The sequence below is a fragment of the Lates calcarifer genome, linkage group LG21, assembly GCF_001640805.2.
Source record: "Lates calcarifer isolate ASB-BC8 linkage group LG21, TLL_Latcal_v3, whole genome shotgun sequence".
NCBI lineage: Eukaryota > Metazoa > Chordata > Actinopteri > Centropomidae > Lates > Lates calcarifer.
In genome coordinates, this window is record NC_066853.1 from 23,774,684 (window position 1) to 23,790,685 (window position 16,002).

The window sequence follows — 16,002 nt, forward strand, 5'->3', positions numbered from 1 at the left end:
GTCGTCGTCCACACTTCCACATCCATGCAAAGGGTTTTTCTGGTGAAGGTTGTTCAGCACTGCAGCATTTCTTCAATTTTCCTTCCTATCCCACTGTCCAACATGATCAATGCTCCCAAAGCAAAAAGCAGTAAGGCATTAAGTCTATTTTAGACCAGCAAAAGTGTCTTCAGTACATTTCCAACACCAAGGTAATGTAGAAATGATGTTCCCCCTTTGGGCAGTGATGCTGAAGATGGCTCAGGCTGCTTTATTGAGCGTATACTGTTACTATTTCTTTTAATGTGGCAATTATAATGTACTATCTAATCCTAACAGTTGCCACTGCAGCTGTGATGAAAAATTACATGACCTTCCTGAACTGAGTCATCACTCAGTTCAGTGAGATTGTTTTCCTGTTTTTTGTTTTTGTTTGTTTTTTTTTCGGTTTTCTTCTCTTTCAATCCTGTTCAGTTCAGAAACTGTCAGTAATAATTTATCCATTTCTATCCAAGTTCTGATCATCTCAAAATTTCCAAAAATTTAATGAAGCCACCAACCTCCCTCCAAAAGCTGCCGTGAGCGAGTAAATACAGTTTATAACATCACTGTCTCATTCTTGAGCTATCTAGGTTCTTTGGTACATTAGGGATGCTTTCCAGAAACTGAAACAGTTGTGCAGTCAGTGAATTGGAGGTCAGTCTGTAGTAAAATATTACATTCAATGACATTAAAATACACATGAAAAGCCCAGTAAAACACTGTTCCTGACCTTTTTAGTACCACAGCACAGTCTGTTCCAAGGCTCACCTCATTATCAATGGATTGAAATTGCCTCAGTCAAGTATATCATATATGAGGAGATGTCAAGAAATAGATAGAGAGCTGCTGGAGGAGAAGCAAACTGCATTAAAGCTGAGGGGTAAAAACTGATTGTCTGCTGATTTTATTTGATGGTGGTAAAGATGGTGTGATGTTTTTGCATTCTAAATTGATAGTCCCTGAATTTGCAAGCTTGTTAATACCATATTTTCTTTGAATTTGAGGCAAGTTTCAGCTGTTCCAGATGTATTTTTCCCCACATATAAAGTAGTAATCCTAACCCTAAGAGCAAATTGATTTAGTATGTTAGTTCTTATTATGCTGCATGGTGTGATTGTGACACAAAAGGAAAGTTAATTGAATCCTTTTTTGATTAGTAATGAAATGTAAATAAATTCAGAATCCTTTAATTTCTTGAGATAAGACGATAAGAGGTAAAACTGTATTCCCAATGTTTTGACATATTACATGTTATGGTCCAGCACTAAATTGGTACATATAGAAGGATGTAAGCCTGACAGTACTGTAAGAGATTTTCAAACATGATTCTTTAAAGTACCAAAACAGGCCCCCCAGAATACTGTCTGGTAGGCTTAACGTTGTTCTTGTTAAGCTAAAATGTCTGACAGGAATGCTTGATAGGATGTGTAGGACATTGTGATATGAGAAAGTTTTTGACTCTGGATGGCAATCTGATTCTATCAGTGTCAGCTCTACATTTATCTCTGACACATATTCTAAGAAATTCTACCCTTTTATGTTAAAACCCTACAGGCTCTCAGCATTATATCAGGTAAAAGCCTCCAAAAATCTACTATTTGTATACTTACAATTGATTTCTTGAACTACAATAGTAAGTGTGAAAGCACTTATTTAAATAATGTGAGGTTTTATTAAATGGTCTTTGGTAAATGGTTAATTAATTATGGTGTTGAGGCCAAATCAGTGACATTTATCTTTAACATCATAATAAAAATGTAAACACATCAACAAGGTTCAGCCCCACAAGCTGGGAGAGCGTTTCCTCTTAAACCAAATCAGAGGAATACGCTGAGTCTCTGCAGGTCAATAACAAATCATTATTCAAAACACAGTATAGTTCTATTATCCATATAAAATGACAGCATATACTGGCCCCACATAGAAGAAGATGGATAATAATCCATCCATCTATTAGCTATATCACTTATCCTTGAGGGTTGCAGGGTGGCTTGGGCCAGTCCCATCTGACACTGGGCGAGAGGCCTGGACAGGAAAATGAACCTAACCTGCATGTCTTTGGACTGTGGGAGGAAACTGGTGCACCTGGAGGAAACCCCTACAGCACAAAGAGGACATGCAAACTACACACTCCACAGCCAGAAGAATTAAACTGAGAACTTTATTGCTGTGAGGTAATACTGCTAACCACTGCAGCACCATGCTGCCCAAATAATAACCACATAACAATTAGGTATGCTATAGTATAGACAAGTTTCCTTTTCAAGTGGATATTTTCAACAGTGGCTGCTTGACCCTCTGACTCAGGATCAACTCCTGTGGTATGAAACTTACTGCGGCACTTGGCACAGCGTCCTTTGTCGTACTCAAGCAGGTCCAAGGTCCGACTTCGGTCGCTGACCGATCGCCTCTGCCCACTCTCTCTCAGTCGAGCTGCCTCCTCTTTGGCGTACACCCCGAGCTCCTGTGTGTAGCGCCCATACATCTGGAAACAGACACAGAAAGTGTGTTAGCTCATTAATTCAATGTACACACCTCCAACAAGCCTTAACAATATGGGGACACTAATTGTTCTTTAGGGGGGAGGGGGAAGTCCAAACTATGGGATGTCAAATCTAGAACCAGTTAACTTTCAAATTTTTTCAAAAGTGCAATTAATTAATTTGACATTAAAATGTCTACACTGGTAACTGTGCATCCTCTCCACCAATCAAACATGTTTGTAAAAGAAACAAGGAGATACAGAGATTAGTGTAACAAGACAATGCAGTGCTGCCGACTGGCAGAGTTTTTCTTTTGTTCAAACTGATAATGACCTGGAAGACCTCTGCACCATCAGGGCATTCACCCCACCTACAGGCCTGAGGTCAGCCTACAGGTCTCTGCGAAGGAATACTTTCAGAGCCTTTATCCTACTAACCTCCGAAAGTTATCTCTTTCTTTGAAGGGGACACACACACACACACATAGTGTCACAGTTTTGGTGATGAATCGAATGACTTCTCACTGGCTCCAAACTGGCCGAGCCTCAACCTTAGCAATGACCCCGGTATAACAACCCACACACACAAACACACTCACCCCATAACTACATAACACACACAAACACACATTAAAAAAAGACGTCAAGTCAGCAGTACAAGAGACAGGAAGAGCCAAGTTTTGTACACCGCCCAGACACCAGCTCCCCCTCCCATAATGCTCCTGGGTGGTGGACAGGAACAGGGGCACTAATGATTTCCTCTTGGCCACCCGTCACAACACAGTGAAGTATTTAAACCAGCCTCAGCAGGTCAGCCAAGGTCATAAAAACTGATTTCAGCAGTATGAGTGTTGCTGATCAGCAAATTTTGGATATCAGTAACAACAACAATCAAACATCACCATTATCATAGACACATGCGGCCTAAGGATCTTTTTAGTACAGACTAGTTTGCATCAGAAAGAAAAAGTCAGATCTGAAAACTTATCAGATAACAAGTTAGAAACTGGACAGATGGTGGCCCTCTTTGAAGCAACATTAGCTTTTTGGCCAATATGTTCTGAATCAGAATATCTACAGACACAAATCTTTTTCTGGGATTTCAAGAAAAAAAAAAGACTGGGTATAAAAAACATTAGTGCCAAAACGTTTGTCAGCCATTCTGAATTCATGCAAAACCTGCTGTTTAATCAGTTCTGCAAAACTGATCCAGCTGTGACAATATTTTGCACTATTTGAATCTCCTAGATTACATCCATTACTCTTCAAGTCGAAACCCTGTGGTGCAGAGCTGCAAGGGAGGGAGGAAACAGAGAGTGTAATATACTGTAGTCTCATTCTAACTGTAAATGCATAGAACTAGACCATCTAACTTCAAAGAAGTCCATGACATATGAGCTATGCATTATATTTTGACACTGATGTTGTTTTTGGTAATGTTGGTGTTGACGGCATTGTCATCATTATAATTAAGGTTGCTATAGTTTTAATTGTGTTAGCAAATGCATTTAACAAACCTGCCCATAAAGAGAACATTTATGTGACAAAAATTGATATTTATTATTTATTCTTTATTTTTTTTAAACAATTGTCCATGACTCTCCATGCACTGGGTCATCTCAGTAGCACACCTTCAAATTAGCTCCAACAGTGCTGGAGCCTGTAGCTAGCTGTGCAAAAAAAAATAAAATGTTCATAGTCTTCCATGGGATAAAGTTAACTAAATATGAGACTCACACCTACTTTGGATCCCAGGATTAAGACAGAGACTAAATCTTAAAATAGTCTGACAAAATTAAGATAAGATAAGATAAGATAAGATAAGATAAGATAAGATAAGATAAGATAAGATAAGATAAGATAAGATAGACTTTATTTATCCCACTTGTGGGAAATTCCCTCATTACAGCAGCAGTGAGAACAGTGAAGAATAGAAAAGATAAAAATATAATGTAAAAAAGGCACAGAAGGATAAAAATAAAGTGCAAAAAGCAGCATAAACTCTGTAATAAACATAAATGTACAGTTTGTATACAGAAGATGGATGCCTTTCTATCTGTCTTTGGATAGAGGCATAGGGTGGAAATTAGATTATTTGTCAAGTAATAATGTTCACAGTGAGCATAAACATGAACTATAATCAATTTTCATCTAAAAATACTGGCATGACCTTGAAAAAAACACATGCTCCGTGTCACAACAATGGCACTTCCCTTTTTATTGTAGGACTGATAGGGTTGTGTTTACAGAGAAAAGCAACAGGTACATTGCTATTTCTGTTTTAATAATCAAATGTCCAGATTCACTAAATTTCCATGTATGTCAGGATAAAACAAACACTGGAAACAGGCCTAAATTTCTTGGAATGTGGCCCCTATGGCCTGATGGAAGAAACTGTTTAGATAACATACACACACACTCCCACACACACACGCACACACACACACGCACACACACACACGCACACACACACACACACACACACACACACACTCACTCACTATCCTTAATTGTTAGTGATGACAGAGATGCACTTGGCACCTTGTAAACACTGTCTGCCATGCACACAAACAGGAGGCCGGCAGGCTATTTTTAGCCATACACACACAAACACACACACACACATTCTTGCACAAGTTTGTGTGAACAGTAAAGCTCACTAGTTCACTGGTGTTTTATTGGGGTCAATGATCACAGCAGGTTGACTGACAGCAGTACAGGATTTTAAGTTGTAGCGTTGTCAGTCAAAACAGAGGATCAAGGGCATTTATCTGAATAAATGACAGGCAACATTTAACAGGAATGATGGGTTCAAGTCAAGTCTAACTGTCTGGACACATTTGACAATGGCCTCATCATAACCATGCTGTGAAAAGGTGAACTACTGCTGTTTCGGACCATTGCTACCCTGTCTTGTGCAAGTTCTGTCCATATTAAACATGCTTGGTATTTGTAAAGCCTCGCCAATTGTGTCACTAGGGTCAATGAAATTCCGGCAGTCTCTGCTGCTGGGGTTAGCACTAGTATCAGCACCAGTGCTGACTTTATTAAATGGCTCAGCATCGGGCAGGCATGACTCATCTACTTTAAATATTACAAACTTGTCTGGAACAATACAGTTAAAAATTGCACAAGCCTGAGAACAATATTGCTGTGTAAATGCCTCTACTCAAGGCCTCAGTATAGTTCAACCAAAGTTGAAAAAGCATCTAAAATCCCTTTCTATAAAGAGATTTTGGGGCACCAACAACCATGTCCACTTTACACAACAATTAGGTGGGTGTGCAGAGATTAAGAAGTAGGAGTTTAACTTTTCTCTCAAGGTTTTTTTCATTCTTTACACAACTACTTCTGTCACTTTCCATGTGTACAACCAAGTGGAAGTGAATGTATACAGATCAATCCCTCATCCCCCAACCCTTTCCCTCTCTACGATGACAGGCTTTTTGCCCCGCCTTTTAGTGTGGCCATTCATAGGACGTATGCACACACTTTGTGGTCTGACCACATGTTGTGCAACCATGTGTTTGGAAGCAAAATGTAAGAAGAGAATAACTGTACACCAGTCCAACACAGCTGGGCAGACAAAATTAGAAATTAGAAAATCTGGGAAGTGAGAATTGCAAATAGAAAATTGGAACAGTGTGTGCTCATGCCAAGGTCAGGTAAGTGACCATTTCATAATTTGCCATAAGAAGGTTGCCAGGCAAGTCCGAAATGCATGCCATCGCAGCTCTGAGTTCAGATACAAGAGTCGGCAGCAGCCATTCCTTAGAAATTATAGATATTTAGATATTATCAATTTGACTGAGACTGTGCTCATCAATTCCAGGTTTTATTGAATTCTGGCTCTGATTCATGCCAAATACAAAAAACATTTTGATTTTCAAACATTTTTCTCTTTCCCTGCACAAAGTGTATGTTCACTGTTTTGTATTTTTAATTAGTCAAATTTTACACATTAACATTAGCTGATTTCAAGGGCAATGTGAGTACAATTGAGGACAACAAAAGTTGTTTGACTATTCTGCAGAAATTGCCTAAACACATTAGACTGACATTCTCCCTTGCATGAGATGATTGTCATGCAGTGATGATATATTGATGCATCAATGCAGCTTTTTGTTTAGTTTAGCCACACATTTAAGTGCTAGCTCAACATTATGCACATGTTGATGTATTCATGACCAATGATATAGACAAAAGTGCAGCACTGAAGAATAGATAAGCAGCATCAGAACACTTTCAAAAGAATTGAAAAGTTTCTTGATGAGTCCCCATTTGCAAAAATGTGGTTCCAATTCAAAACCATATCTGAATAATAAAACCATAATTAGTAGAAAGAATTAATTGACTGACAAGCCTCAAAATACCTTGTGGGATCCATGTAAAAGTTCAATATAGGAGTAGGGAAGGAATGAACACAAACAGTGGGAAAAAGAGGGAAAATCAACAAGGGAAACATTTGAGGAGCGATTTGGGGTTTCTGACATCAAATGCCAACCGCTGTTCTACCCAAGATGCCATTCTGCATGGCATTCTTGGCCACATTCATGATCGCCAGCCCTAAGTTTTAATTAAGTAAGGAGACTTCAAACGCGATGGAAACTGAAAAGACCCGAAAACAAGAGGGCAGAAATAGACCTTCTCAGATGCACCCCCTTGAAACTCGCATCTGACCAGAGGAAGAAAACAAACAGACCCATCCAGAACAAAGGCATTACTGGTTGAAAGCCTATCATTATGTTGAGCATAGTCAGAAACGGGCACTCAGCTGAGCCTGCCTGCCTGGGTTAATTGATCCCAGATGAACGGGTTGTCCTGGACTCATTGTGCTGGCCGCTGGGGCAAGGGAGAGGGCACGGGTGACGAATAATTCTAGCATCAATATGAAGGGTCACTGGGAAGAACCAGGTCAGACTATGTGGCAAGATCTTATCAAATCTGTCATTTGTTGACAGACCATGAGACATTTCCAAGACAAACCACAATAAACATTTAACATGAACGTAACAACACAGTTCAAAGACTAACTGACAAACCTGTAATTAACAAGTGACAGTTTCACTGAGATGAAAACCATAAATACGCTTCAAGGGGTCAGCTGACCTTGTTTAATAACACTCAAAGCAGACAAGATAACAGGTGGGACAGACGTGGGAGATAAGATAAGTCAAACCTTTGTCCTTGACCTGTGTTTTTTTGATGCAGTAGTCTTCCAGAAATTGAGATTCTGAGAATGAATTTTAACATTCAAGGTATGTCAGCTTAGGTGTGTTATTTGAACCAACCAGAGTGAACTCATCTAAATCCACTAGTACTGTCTTTTTTTAATAGAATTCTTGATAGATCAATCAATAAATGACAAAGATAATAGGTGAGTAAAATAAACCTATATTTGAAATGTGACATTTTCAGGAAATTAAATACAACAACTTTGTTTTTAACCTTACTACCTGTCAGAAATTCATGGTGGCAGAAGTTTCTCAACACACAGGACAGTAAAAAAAAATCCTTCAAGTGCTGTGACACCAAAACTGATGTCATGAACTGATGAATGAATGATGATGTTGGGGATAGAAGACTTCTCTGGCAAAATCTGAAAACTGATTATAATTCTGGGAGAGAGAGACAGAGAGAGAGAGAAAAAAATAAGCACAAGGCTGCAGCTGCATCATAGCTTATAGTTTCCATACAGTTTCCTAACACAGAGAGTAAGGAAAATCTCAATTTCAGTTTGACTGTGTTTCTAAACATGGAAATCTATGGAAAATCTTTATCTATCATTTATTTTTCTTTGCCGTTCTTGTAGGGACATATGACTGCTGATCAAACACACACAAAACTACAAAACAGTAGTGTAGTAAAGTGAAGACACAACTATAGAAATCCAGTAGTACAAAGATTGGCAAAGTCAATTTTTTACAAAGGTAATGTGGGGCCACTGAGAACTTTAAGGCACAAAAGCCTTTTTTTAGTGTGTGTGTTTTTTTACTATCTTGTGTGGCATTGCATGTGAGTCAAAGCCAACTACATACAAGTCTGGGCCAGTATAATGGGGACCCCAAAAGAGGGTACAAACCCCTGAAATATGGATGAATGGGACTACATAGCTGAAGACACACACACACTCACACGCACATACAGAGCTGGGTGCGATCCAAGCAGTCAACCCCAAATGACCAGGAGCCTCACCGTTCTCGCCCAGCATGCCACTACTCACTTCACCTAATGAGCTCCCTGATAGTGTGTGTGCATGTGTGTTCATGTCTGAGAGGGTATGTGAATGCGTGTGAAGCAAATGGGGGAGCGCAGGGGAGCACTGATTTTGATTACTCAGAGAGATTCAGAGTGGTGCAGTAAAAGGAGACAAAAAGCAGATAAGTTGGTATTCTTTCTGGTTCGTCAACCTTCCTTTTCAAAACATCCATACAATAACAGGTAGTGGGGGGAGTTCAACACATACCTTTTCCTACTGTTTTTTATGTGTGTGAGTGCAAGTGTGTTAGCACACTTGTGTGGGAAGGAAGGAAGAACAGAATTTGAAAGAATCATTGTGCGATTAATCTAAAAGATGGACAGTGTTAGAGGAGTGAAGGAAGAAAGGGTGAGGACTGAGACTGTGTGGGACGGGGGAAGGAATTTGATGTTGTAAAGACTTTTTTAAAGTTGTGGAGGGAGAACACTGCATCTTTCTAATTCTACCCCCATCCCCCTTTGCTTTTTTCCTACTGACAAACTGAAGAATAAAAGCTATTTATCAAATTTCCTGTAACTGTTGTTGCTTCAGTTTAGATGTCTGTTAAGATTCTTAGTCATCCAGGTGCTGTTAGAGCTCCAGGCTATTTAAACAACAGTTGTTAGAGTTGTTTGAGTCCCCTGAGGCCAAGGGTGCTTCAATTTTAAAAGAATGGTAATATCATATATATATATATATATATATATATATATATATATATATATATATATATATATATATATAGAGAGAGAGAGAGAGAGAGAGAGAGAGAGAGAGGAATGTTGTTTTTCTTGTGACATGCATTCCTCCTCCTTGTCAAAACCTGATGCTGATTACCTGATGGTAGTCTTCAGACCCAGGCCATGCTGACTCAAATGACATCACTTGCAGCAATTGATTCAATTTGACACCGCTCCCTCTGGAGCCACAGAAGGTTTTATACAACTTTTTTCATATAAGCAGTAACACTTTGATGTGTAAAATCTGCACAAATCTCCTTTAATGGGTATTCTTACAAGTAAGTGAAGAAGTAGGTCATGTGATAAATGTCTTTTTCGTCACACTCAGCAATGAACTCTTTTACTACTAAGCTGGCTCTTCAGAGCATTCAGTGTAATTCCTAGAAGTCTGATAAATATAGACCCCCACGAACAGCAGGACTGTATTTGTAAAATAGAATCCAAAAACAATCTTCAAAAGGAGAGAGGCTGAAGGAGTGAGATGTGGAAGAATGTACAGTAAATAAAGATTTCCCAATACTCCTGTGGGGCACCCCAGGGGGCTAATCAGGAGTTCTTGTGTGCATGTGCCAGGCTGCCATGCCAACCCTTAGGGCCTCTCTCACACTGACCCAGAGCTGGACAAACACAAGGAAGAAAAGAAGGAAGGATGGATGGACGGATGACAGAATGACAGAAGAATAAGAGGCAGGAAAAGCTGCAGGAGGTGTCTGAAGAAAGCAGTGTGGCAGTGATGGACAGATTGCAAAGAAAGGTAAAGAAAAAAGAAAGGACAAAAGAGAATGGGTTAATGTGTGTGTGGGAGGGGGAGTTAGGAAGTTTGGCACTATGTACAGAATCCACCCTATGATGTGAGCTGAATTTAGATTCTAACTGTGCATTCAGGAGGAGGGAGGGAAGAAAAAAGATGGAGGAAGGGAAGAGAGAAGAATGAAAGAGTGCAGCTGTGAACAGTGGAGGAATGGCTAGTGATTAATGATGGAGGCTTCACACCTGTCTAATGTTAGTGTTACTGGGGGAGCAAAGACACGCAGTGAATTACAGTACACACTCACTCACCAAAGCATACATTAAAGTGGAAAAACACCAGTCCAACAACAACCTCCTTTTCAAAGAAAGATACTCTAGGTTGTGCAATATACATATTAATTATCTTCCAGAGTTTCAGTTACATTGATATGAGTATTCGGTCAAATAGCTACAATTTCCCAGAAGACAAATTAAGCATACACACACACAGACACAGACATACACACACAGTGTAACTTCTTCCCCTCATCTCTATCTTCTCCACATCAGTTACACAGACGTTACACTAATGCTGTACTACAGTGACAGCATGAATCTCCCTCTTTCTCTCTCTTGCTCTTTCACTACCTCTCTCTGTCCATTTGCTGCCTCATTCTCTCGCTCCAGTAATCTGGTCCAATGGCAGGCTGGCAGCTGCACATTGGTATTAGTGCCACGTCTTGACCACTGCCACAGGAAAAAGCCACAGATCCAGCAACACTCTGATATTCACCTGTGGACTGTGTGTGCATGTGTGTGTGTGTGTGTGTGTGTGTGCATGTGTGTGTGTGTGAGTGTGTGAGTGAATGAGTGTGAGCAGCAGGTGCACTCTCCTGTTGCCTCATTAAGAAAACCCATATTTACTTGGGTGCATTCAGCTCTGCTGGCAAACTGCTCTCCTGCTCTTTCCAGAGCCTTCCCTCCCATCACTCTTTGTCCTTCCTTCTAAGGTTTAAAGCCATATGCGGTTTTGAAGGCCAGCGCTAATATTGATTTGCTTTTGAAACTCCCTTCAGCCAAATAATTGTAGTATACTGCGTAACTTTAAAATCTATGGTTATGCAGTCATGGTTGGAAAGGCTGACATTATTATTAATTTTCTAACCTACTATCAGTGTCACTTCTAATTAGTAGTGTTATAGGACTCTGGGGGTTCAGATGAACTTTTCCACCTTTTTGCTTCACAGAGAAATTATCACGGTCAAAAGTTATGCCTTCCATCAATGCCAGAATCCAACTGGATGTGCGTTATTGAGATCAGCAAGTTTAGGGTCAAAGCTGAAATTCATTTTAAGGTGGCAGAAGAACATGGTCTCAGGTCAGGTTTTTGTCACTAGGAACCAAGTGAACCCTTGAAACCCTCTAGAACAGATAAGGGTGTACTGGTTTGTTTGTTTGAGAAGAGCTGTGTATAAAGGAATAAACGGTAATTGTCTGCATGGCAAACCCTAACCCAATGTACACAGAATTTTTAAGAAATCACCTCAAATACAGAAGGACTCTCAGAGTGAAAAGACCTCTGAAATGGCATTTAGACAGTGGAGTTTTAGAATAAACTGTCCACTTAAAGTCCCAAATGGTTTCAAGTGGATTAGCACCTCCTTAAGGCAGGGTGAGAAAGCCCTCAAAGAAGGTTCTCAGACTGATAGAAATTCTCCCACACCACACTGGCATCTCTGGTCAGACTTCTGACATAACAACAACAAAAGCACACTATTCAATAAGTGTGGTCCATCACTTCTAAACATGCTGCCATAAAGCTCTCTTTACCATCCATCCCATACAGTATACACATACACACACACACAGGGAGGGAGTCAGAATGAGGACACTGTAGTGAACGGCGAGGGTGTCAAGTCAGTGCAGGAGCTGCTCTGGTGGACAGAATCCCATTAGGGGAATTGTTCAGGTGACATGGTTGACAGCAGTGTACTGTGACTCAAACCACACTGAGCTCAGCATAGTACACATTCAAAAACACACATTATGACTTGCAGAGTAAAAATAAACGGGGGGAAAAAAATAATCCCCTCCTGCTCTACGGCTGTTTCACCATTTTGGCATTTATGCCACTTTGTGGGATTCATAAAAACAGGCACTAGGCTAAATAAGCAATTCAAAGGTAATCTGTTAAAAGCTGCATAATGTATCAGTTAGTTCCTGCTATCATTCCAGTTAACACATGTTCATAAAAGTTCTTTGTGGCCCCCTGACTTGCATTTACCTGCTGACACACATCACCACATCAGTTATTATGACACTAACTCTTCTAAATGCTCTCAGACTTGACAGCAGAAAAGACACCAGGCTTATATAGCATAAATAACAATACATTTGACTGCCCAGTTTGCACTGTTTATATAAAAATGTATCCCAATCATCAGTAGATAACACAAGCGCTTATACCAGGTGCAATAAAAAAGCTCAGAGTCCTGCTGTCCTCACTGTTCCTGCTGTGAACGAGTGGTACATGGCATAATAACATGCATGCAGCAGGTGGCAGAAATAACTTGTGGTGAATCAGTATTTCTAATCATTGTGTGATCAACATCTGGACCTGCGTTACATGTATTTTTGTGACCACTTGGTCACCATGGAGCACAAGCAGCACTGTGTCGAAATCTGTGAGGTCCATCACAGTGGAAGAGCTTGCAGTCTCCAAGATGAGAGAGGGTGCGTCATTCTTGACTGTTTCTGACATTGTGCACGTGAATTCACCTGCCAGTGTCAGACTGTTAGCATTGACATTCAGCGCAAATGACCTTTGGTGCGATGGCAATTGGTGGCTCCATCATGACTTTTTTTCCTTTCTTTTTTTTAACACAAGTTTTTTTGGCCGCACCAGCACAATAGTTGCTCCCGACCCGCCAGATTTGGCTCCCTATGTCCTTTTTCTCCTCCCCAAAATGAAATTCAGTGGAGGAGATCCAGTGCGCATTGCAGACGATATTTGACATACAGAATGGGACCTCCAGAGAGCATTTCAAACGCGGCAGTAGCACCGGGAGTGGTGTATCTCTGCACAAGGTGACTGCTTCAAAGGAGGCTGCAGCCAAATTTAAACCAGGTATAGTTTTTGCTGGTTATGGGGCAGTCTCAGAGCTTTTTGATCAAACCTTGTAATTTTAAGTTTGCCTGCCAAGTGCAAACCAGTGGGGATTTTTACTTTATCAGTCTTTTTAGCATAGGAATTGAGGCCATTCATAGAAAGATAGTGAACAAAATTAACCATGTAATTAACTTAACCTGGCCGTGTGAACTACTACAAAAGTAGTCACAAAATATGATTCTTCAAATGCTGGGTTTTAAATAGTGTTAATTAGTGCCCACAGTACAAGGAGGATTGGACTTTTTATATATCTTTAATAAACTCCGGGGTGTAGAATGGGGAGGTGTAGGGTGTATGCTTATTTCACATTTTCAAATAATGGCACTGAATCTATGACGAAGTGAAACTATGGTCAGGGAACAGACAATGGAGTCCCAGTGAGAACAGGGTGAGACTGAGGGAGGAAAGGAGGGAGAAAAGACATTTATGCACAATGGTTTGCAGTGTTCGCCTCTCTGTCTGTTTCTGCCTCTCACACGTGCTTGGTTGGGACGTGGGAAGGCACCACCATGGCACTGCCCTGTACCAGCCCCCCCCCCCCCCCCCCCCCCCCCACACACACACACACACACACAAACACACGCACACATACACACAGAAAAGACACACATGAGCTGGGGGACACACTGTTCAGCAAACTTATCATCGACATCTAACTGAGAAAACACAGCTGTGACAATAACTGGCTGGAGAATGTGATGGACAGAAGACTGTAAGACAGAGAGAGGGGCAGACAGATAGAAAAACAGAAAGAAGGATAGCACAACAAGAAAAACACAAAAGTCAGTGACAGAGAAAGACAGACTACGCAGGAAAAATAAGAGAAAGAAAGAAAAAGACAAGACATGATTCAACAAGTGATGAGAACCTCCAAGAGATGGAGGTGGAGAAAGCATGAGAAAACATTACGCAGAGAGAGAGACAGAGAGAGAGAGAGAGAGAGGGTGAAATATGAGAATCATAACATAAACACAACTCCAGAGTGTGGGAAAGAAAAAAAAATCTGAGCACATGAGAAAGTCAGATACAGGCCCAGGTGAGAGGAAAATAATACAATAAGAAGATAAGATACTGAAGACTAAGAAATGACTGCAGTGTCTCTCTCACACACACAAACACACACACAAGAGGATGAAGAGGAAGAGGAAGGCCACAGCTTAGTGCCAGGCGGGCCAGTTTTGTGTCAATATCTGTAATGGAATAAAGGCTGCCTCAGACAGTATCCAATCAACTAGTGTGTGTGTATGTGTATATGTGTGCCATCAGCATACAGCTGCACTGCACACCACCACCCACCAGCAACAACCCCCCACCCCACCCCCTTACCAATTATTTTAATAAGAGTCCTCTCACTTTGCTTATTAAACCTGAGGGTTCCTGTGCTCTTACACTCTCCAACACAACTAATATTTGGGATAGAAATCATGTGATTCATGTGGTGTTTAGATGATTTCAGCAGATTCACTGCCATTTACCGCATTGATTTCCTGATATTTAATATAATAGTGTATGTGTAGTCTATGATTTAAGAAAAAAAGGTGAGACACAAAAAGACAATGACAATGAAGAAGAACGACAGGAAGAGGAAGAGCAAGAAAAGAAAAGTAGGGACACAGCAAAGGAGGCCAGGAAAACCATTGAAATTGAAGAGAAAAAACACAGATGGAAATAGATGGTGATAAGGAAGAGCCAGGAAAAAAGAGGAAGATGAAGGAGAAGAGGACAAAGAGGATGAAAAAACAAGAAGAGGCAGTAGAAGAAAAGGGTAATGATGAGAAGATGGAGTGAAGAAGGAGAAAAGGACAGAAAAAAGGGAGGGTGGGGGGGGGTACAGGCCAAAGAAGAAGACCATGATTAAAAAGACAAAGCAGACAACAAGGAGAAAGAGGAGGAGAAACTGTTGAAAAGGGAACTTTAATACTCTGGGATATGAGGTTTTGTTTTATAAAAACAATATTTCCTATGTCATAAAAATGACTCTGACTCTGAGACTAACTTGGAATAAAAACTATTTTTGTCTGATTCTGGGAGAGAAAAAATCCTGGAAGATTATAAAGATTATTATTATGATTATTATTGTGGGCTAATACTGATATTCAGGGATAATTCAGGGATATGCATACACTGTATATGGTCTGGATATAAATATAGTTTGGATATACTCTGGATTTACAGCAATATTGTGGATAAACAGAAAATGGTTTCACAGAAAATACTGAATACAGAAAGTGTTCATTGAATTTGAATGAGGATGGGAGTTCTGCTCAATAGCACCAACAGTGACACAAACACAGGGACAGATGATGTTCAAAGCTGTTTGCAACACACACACATACAAACACACACACATACACAGAAATGACTTTTACCCCGTTTTAAGGGATTAACTTCCTTAGCTTTATCACGCGAGATGAGATTAGCTCAATCAAGTTTACTAACTCACTCTTGTACTCACACACACACACACACACACACACACACACACACACACACACACACACAAGGGGGACAAAGACAGCATTTAGCCAAACAGTGTTGAAATAAAAGCAAAGGAAAATAAGTAGAGAGAGACAAAGTGTACAGCGGAGGAGAACAGAAGCACACTGAAATTATTAAACTAGCA

General features: G+C 40.3%; 1 protein-coding gene across 2 annotated transcripts in view; it reads right to left on the reverse strand.

Moving 5' to 3' along the window:
- Positions 1-16,002, reverse strand: part of clcn2c (chloride channel 2c) — a 147,067-nt gene that overhangs the window by 101,028 nt on the left and 30,037 nt on the right. For both annotated transcript variants that reach the window (XM_018684061.2, XM_018684062.2), the window contains exon 2: positions 2,356-2,506. In XM_018684061.2, coding sequence (XP_018539577.1) covers positions 2,356-2,506 — 151 coding nt within the window. The remainder of the gene's footprint in view (positions 1-2,355; positions 2,507-16,002) is intronic.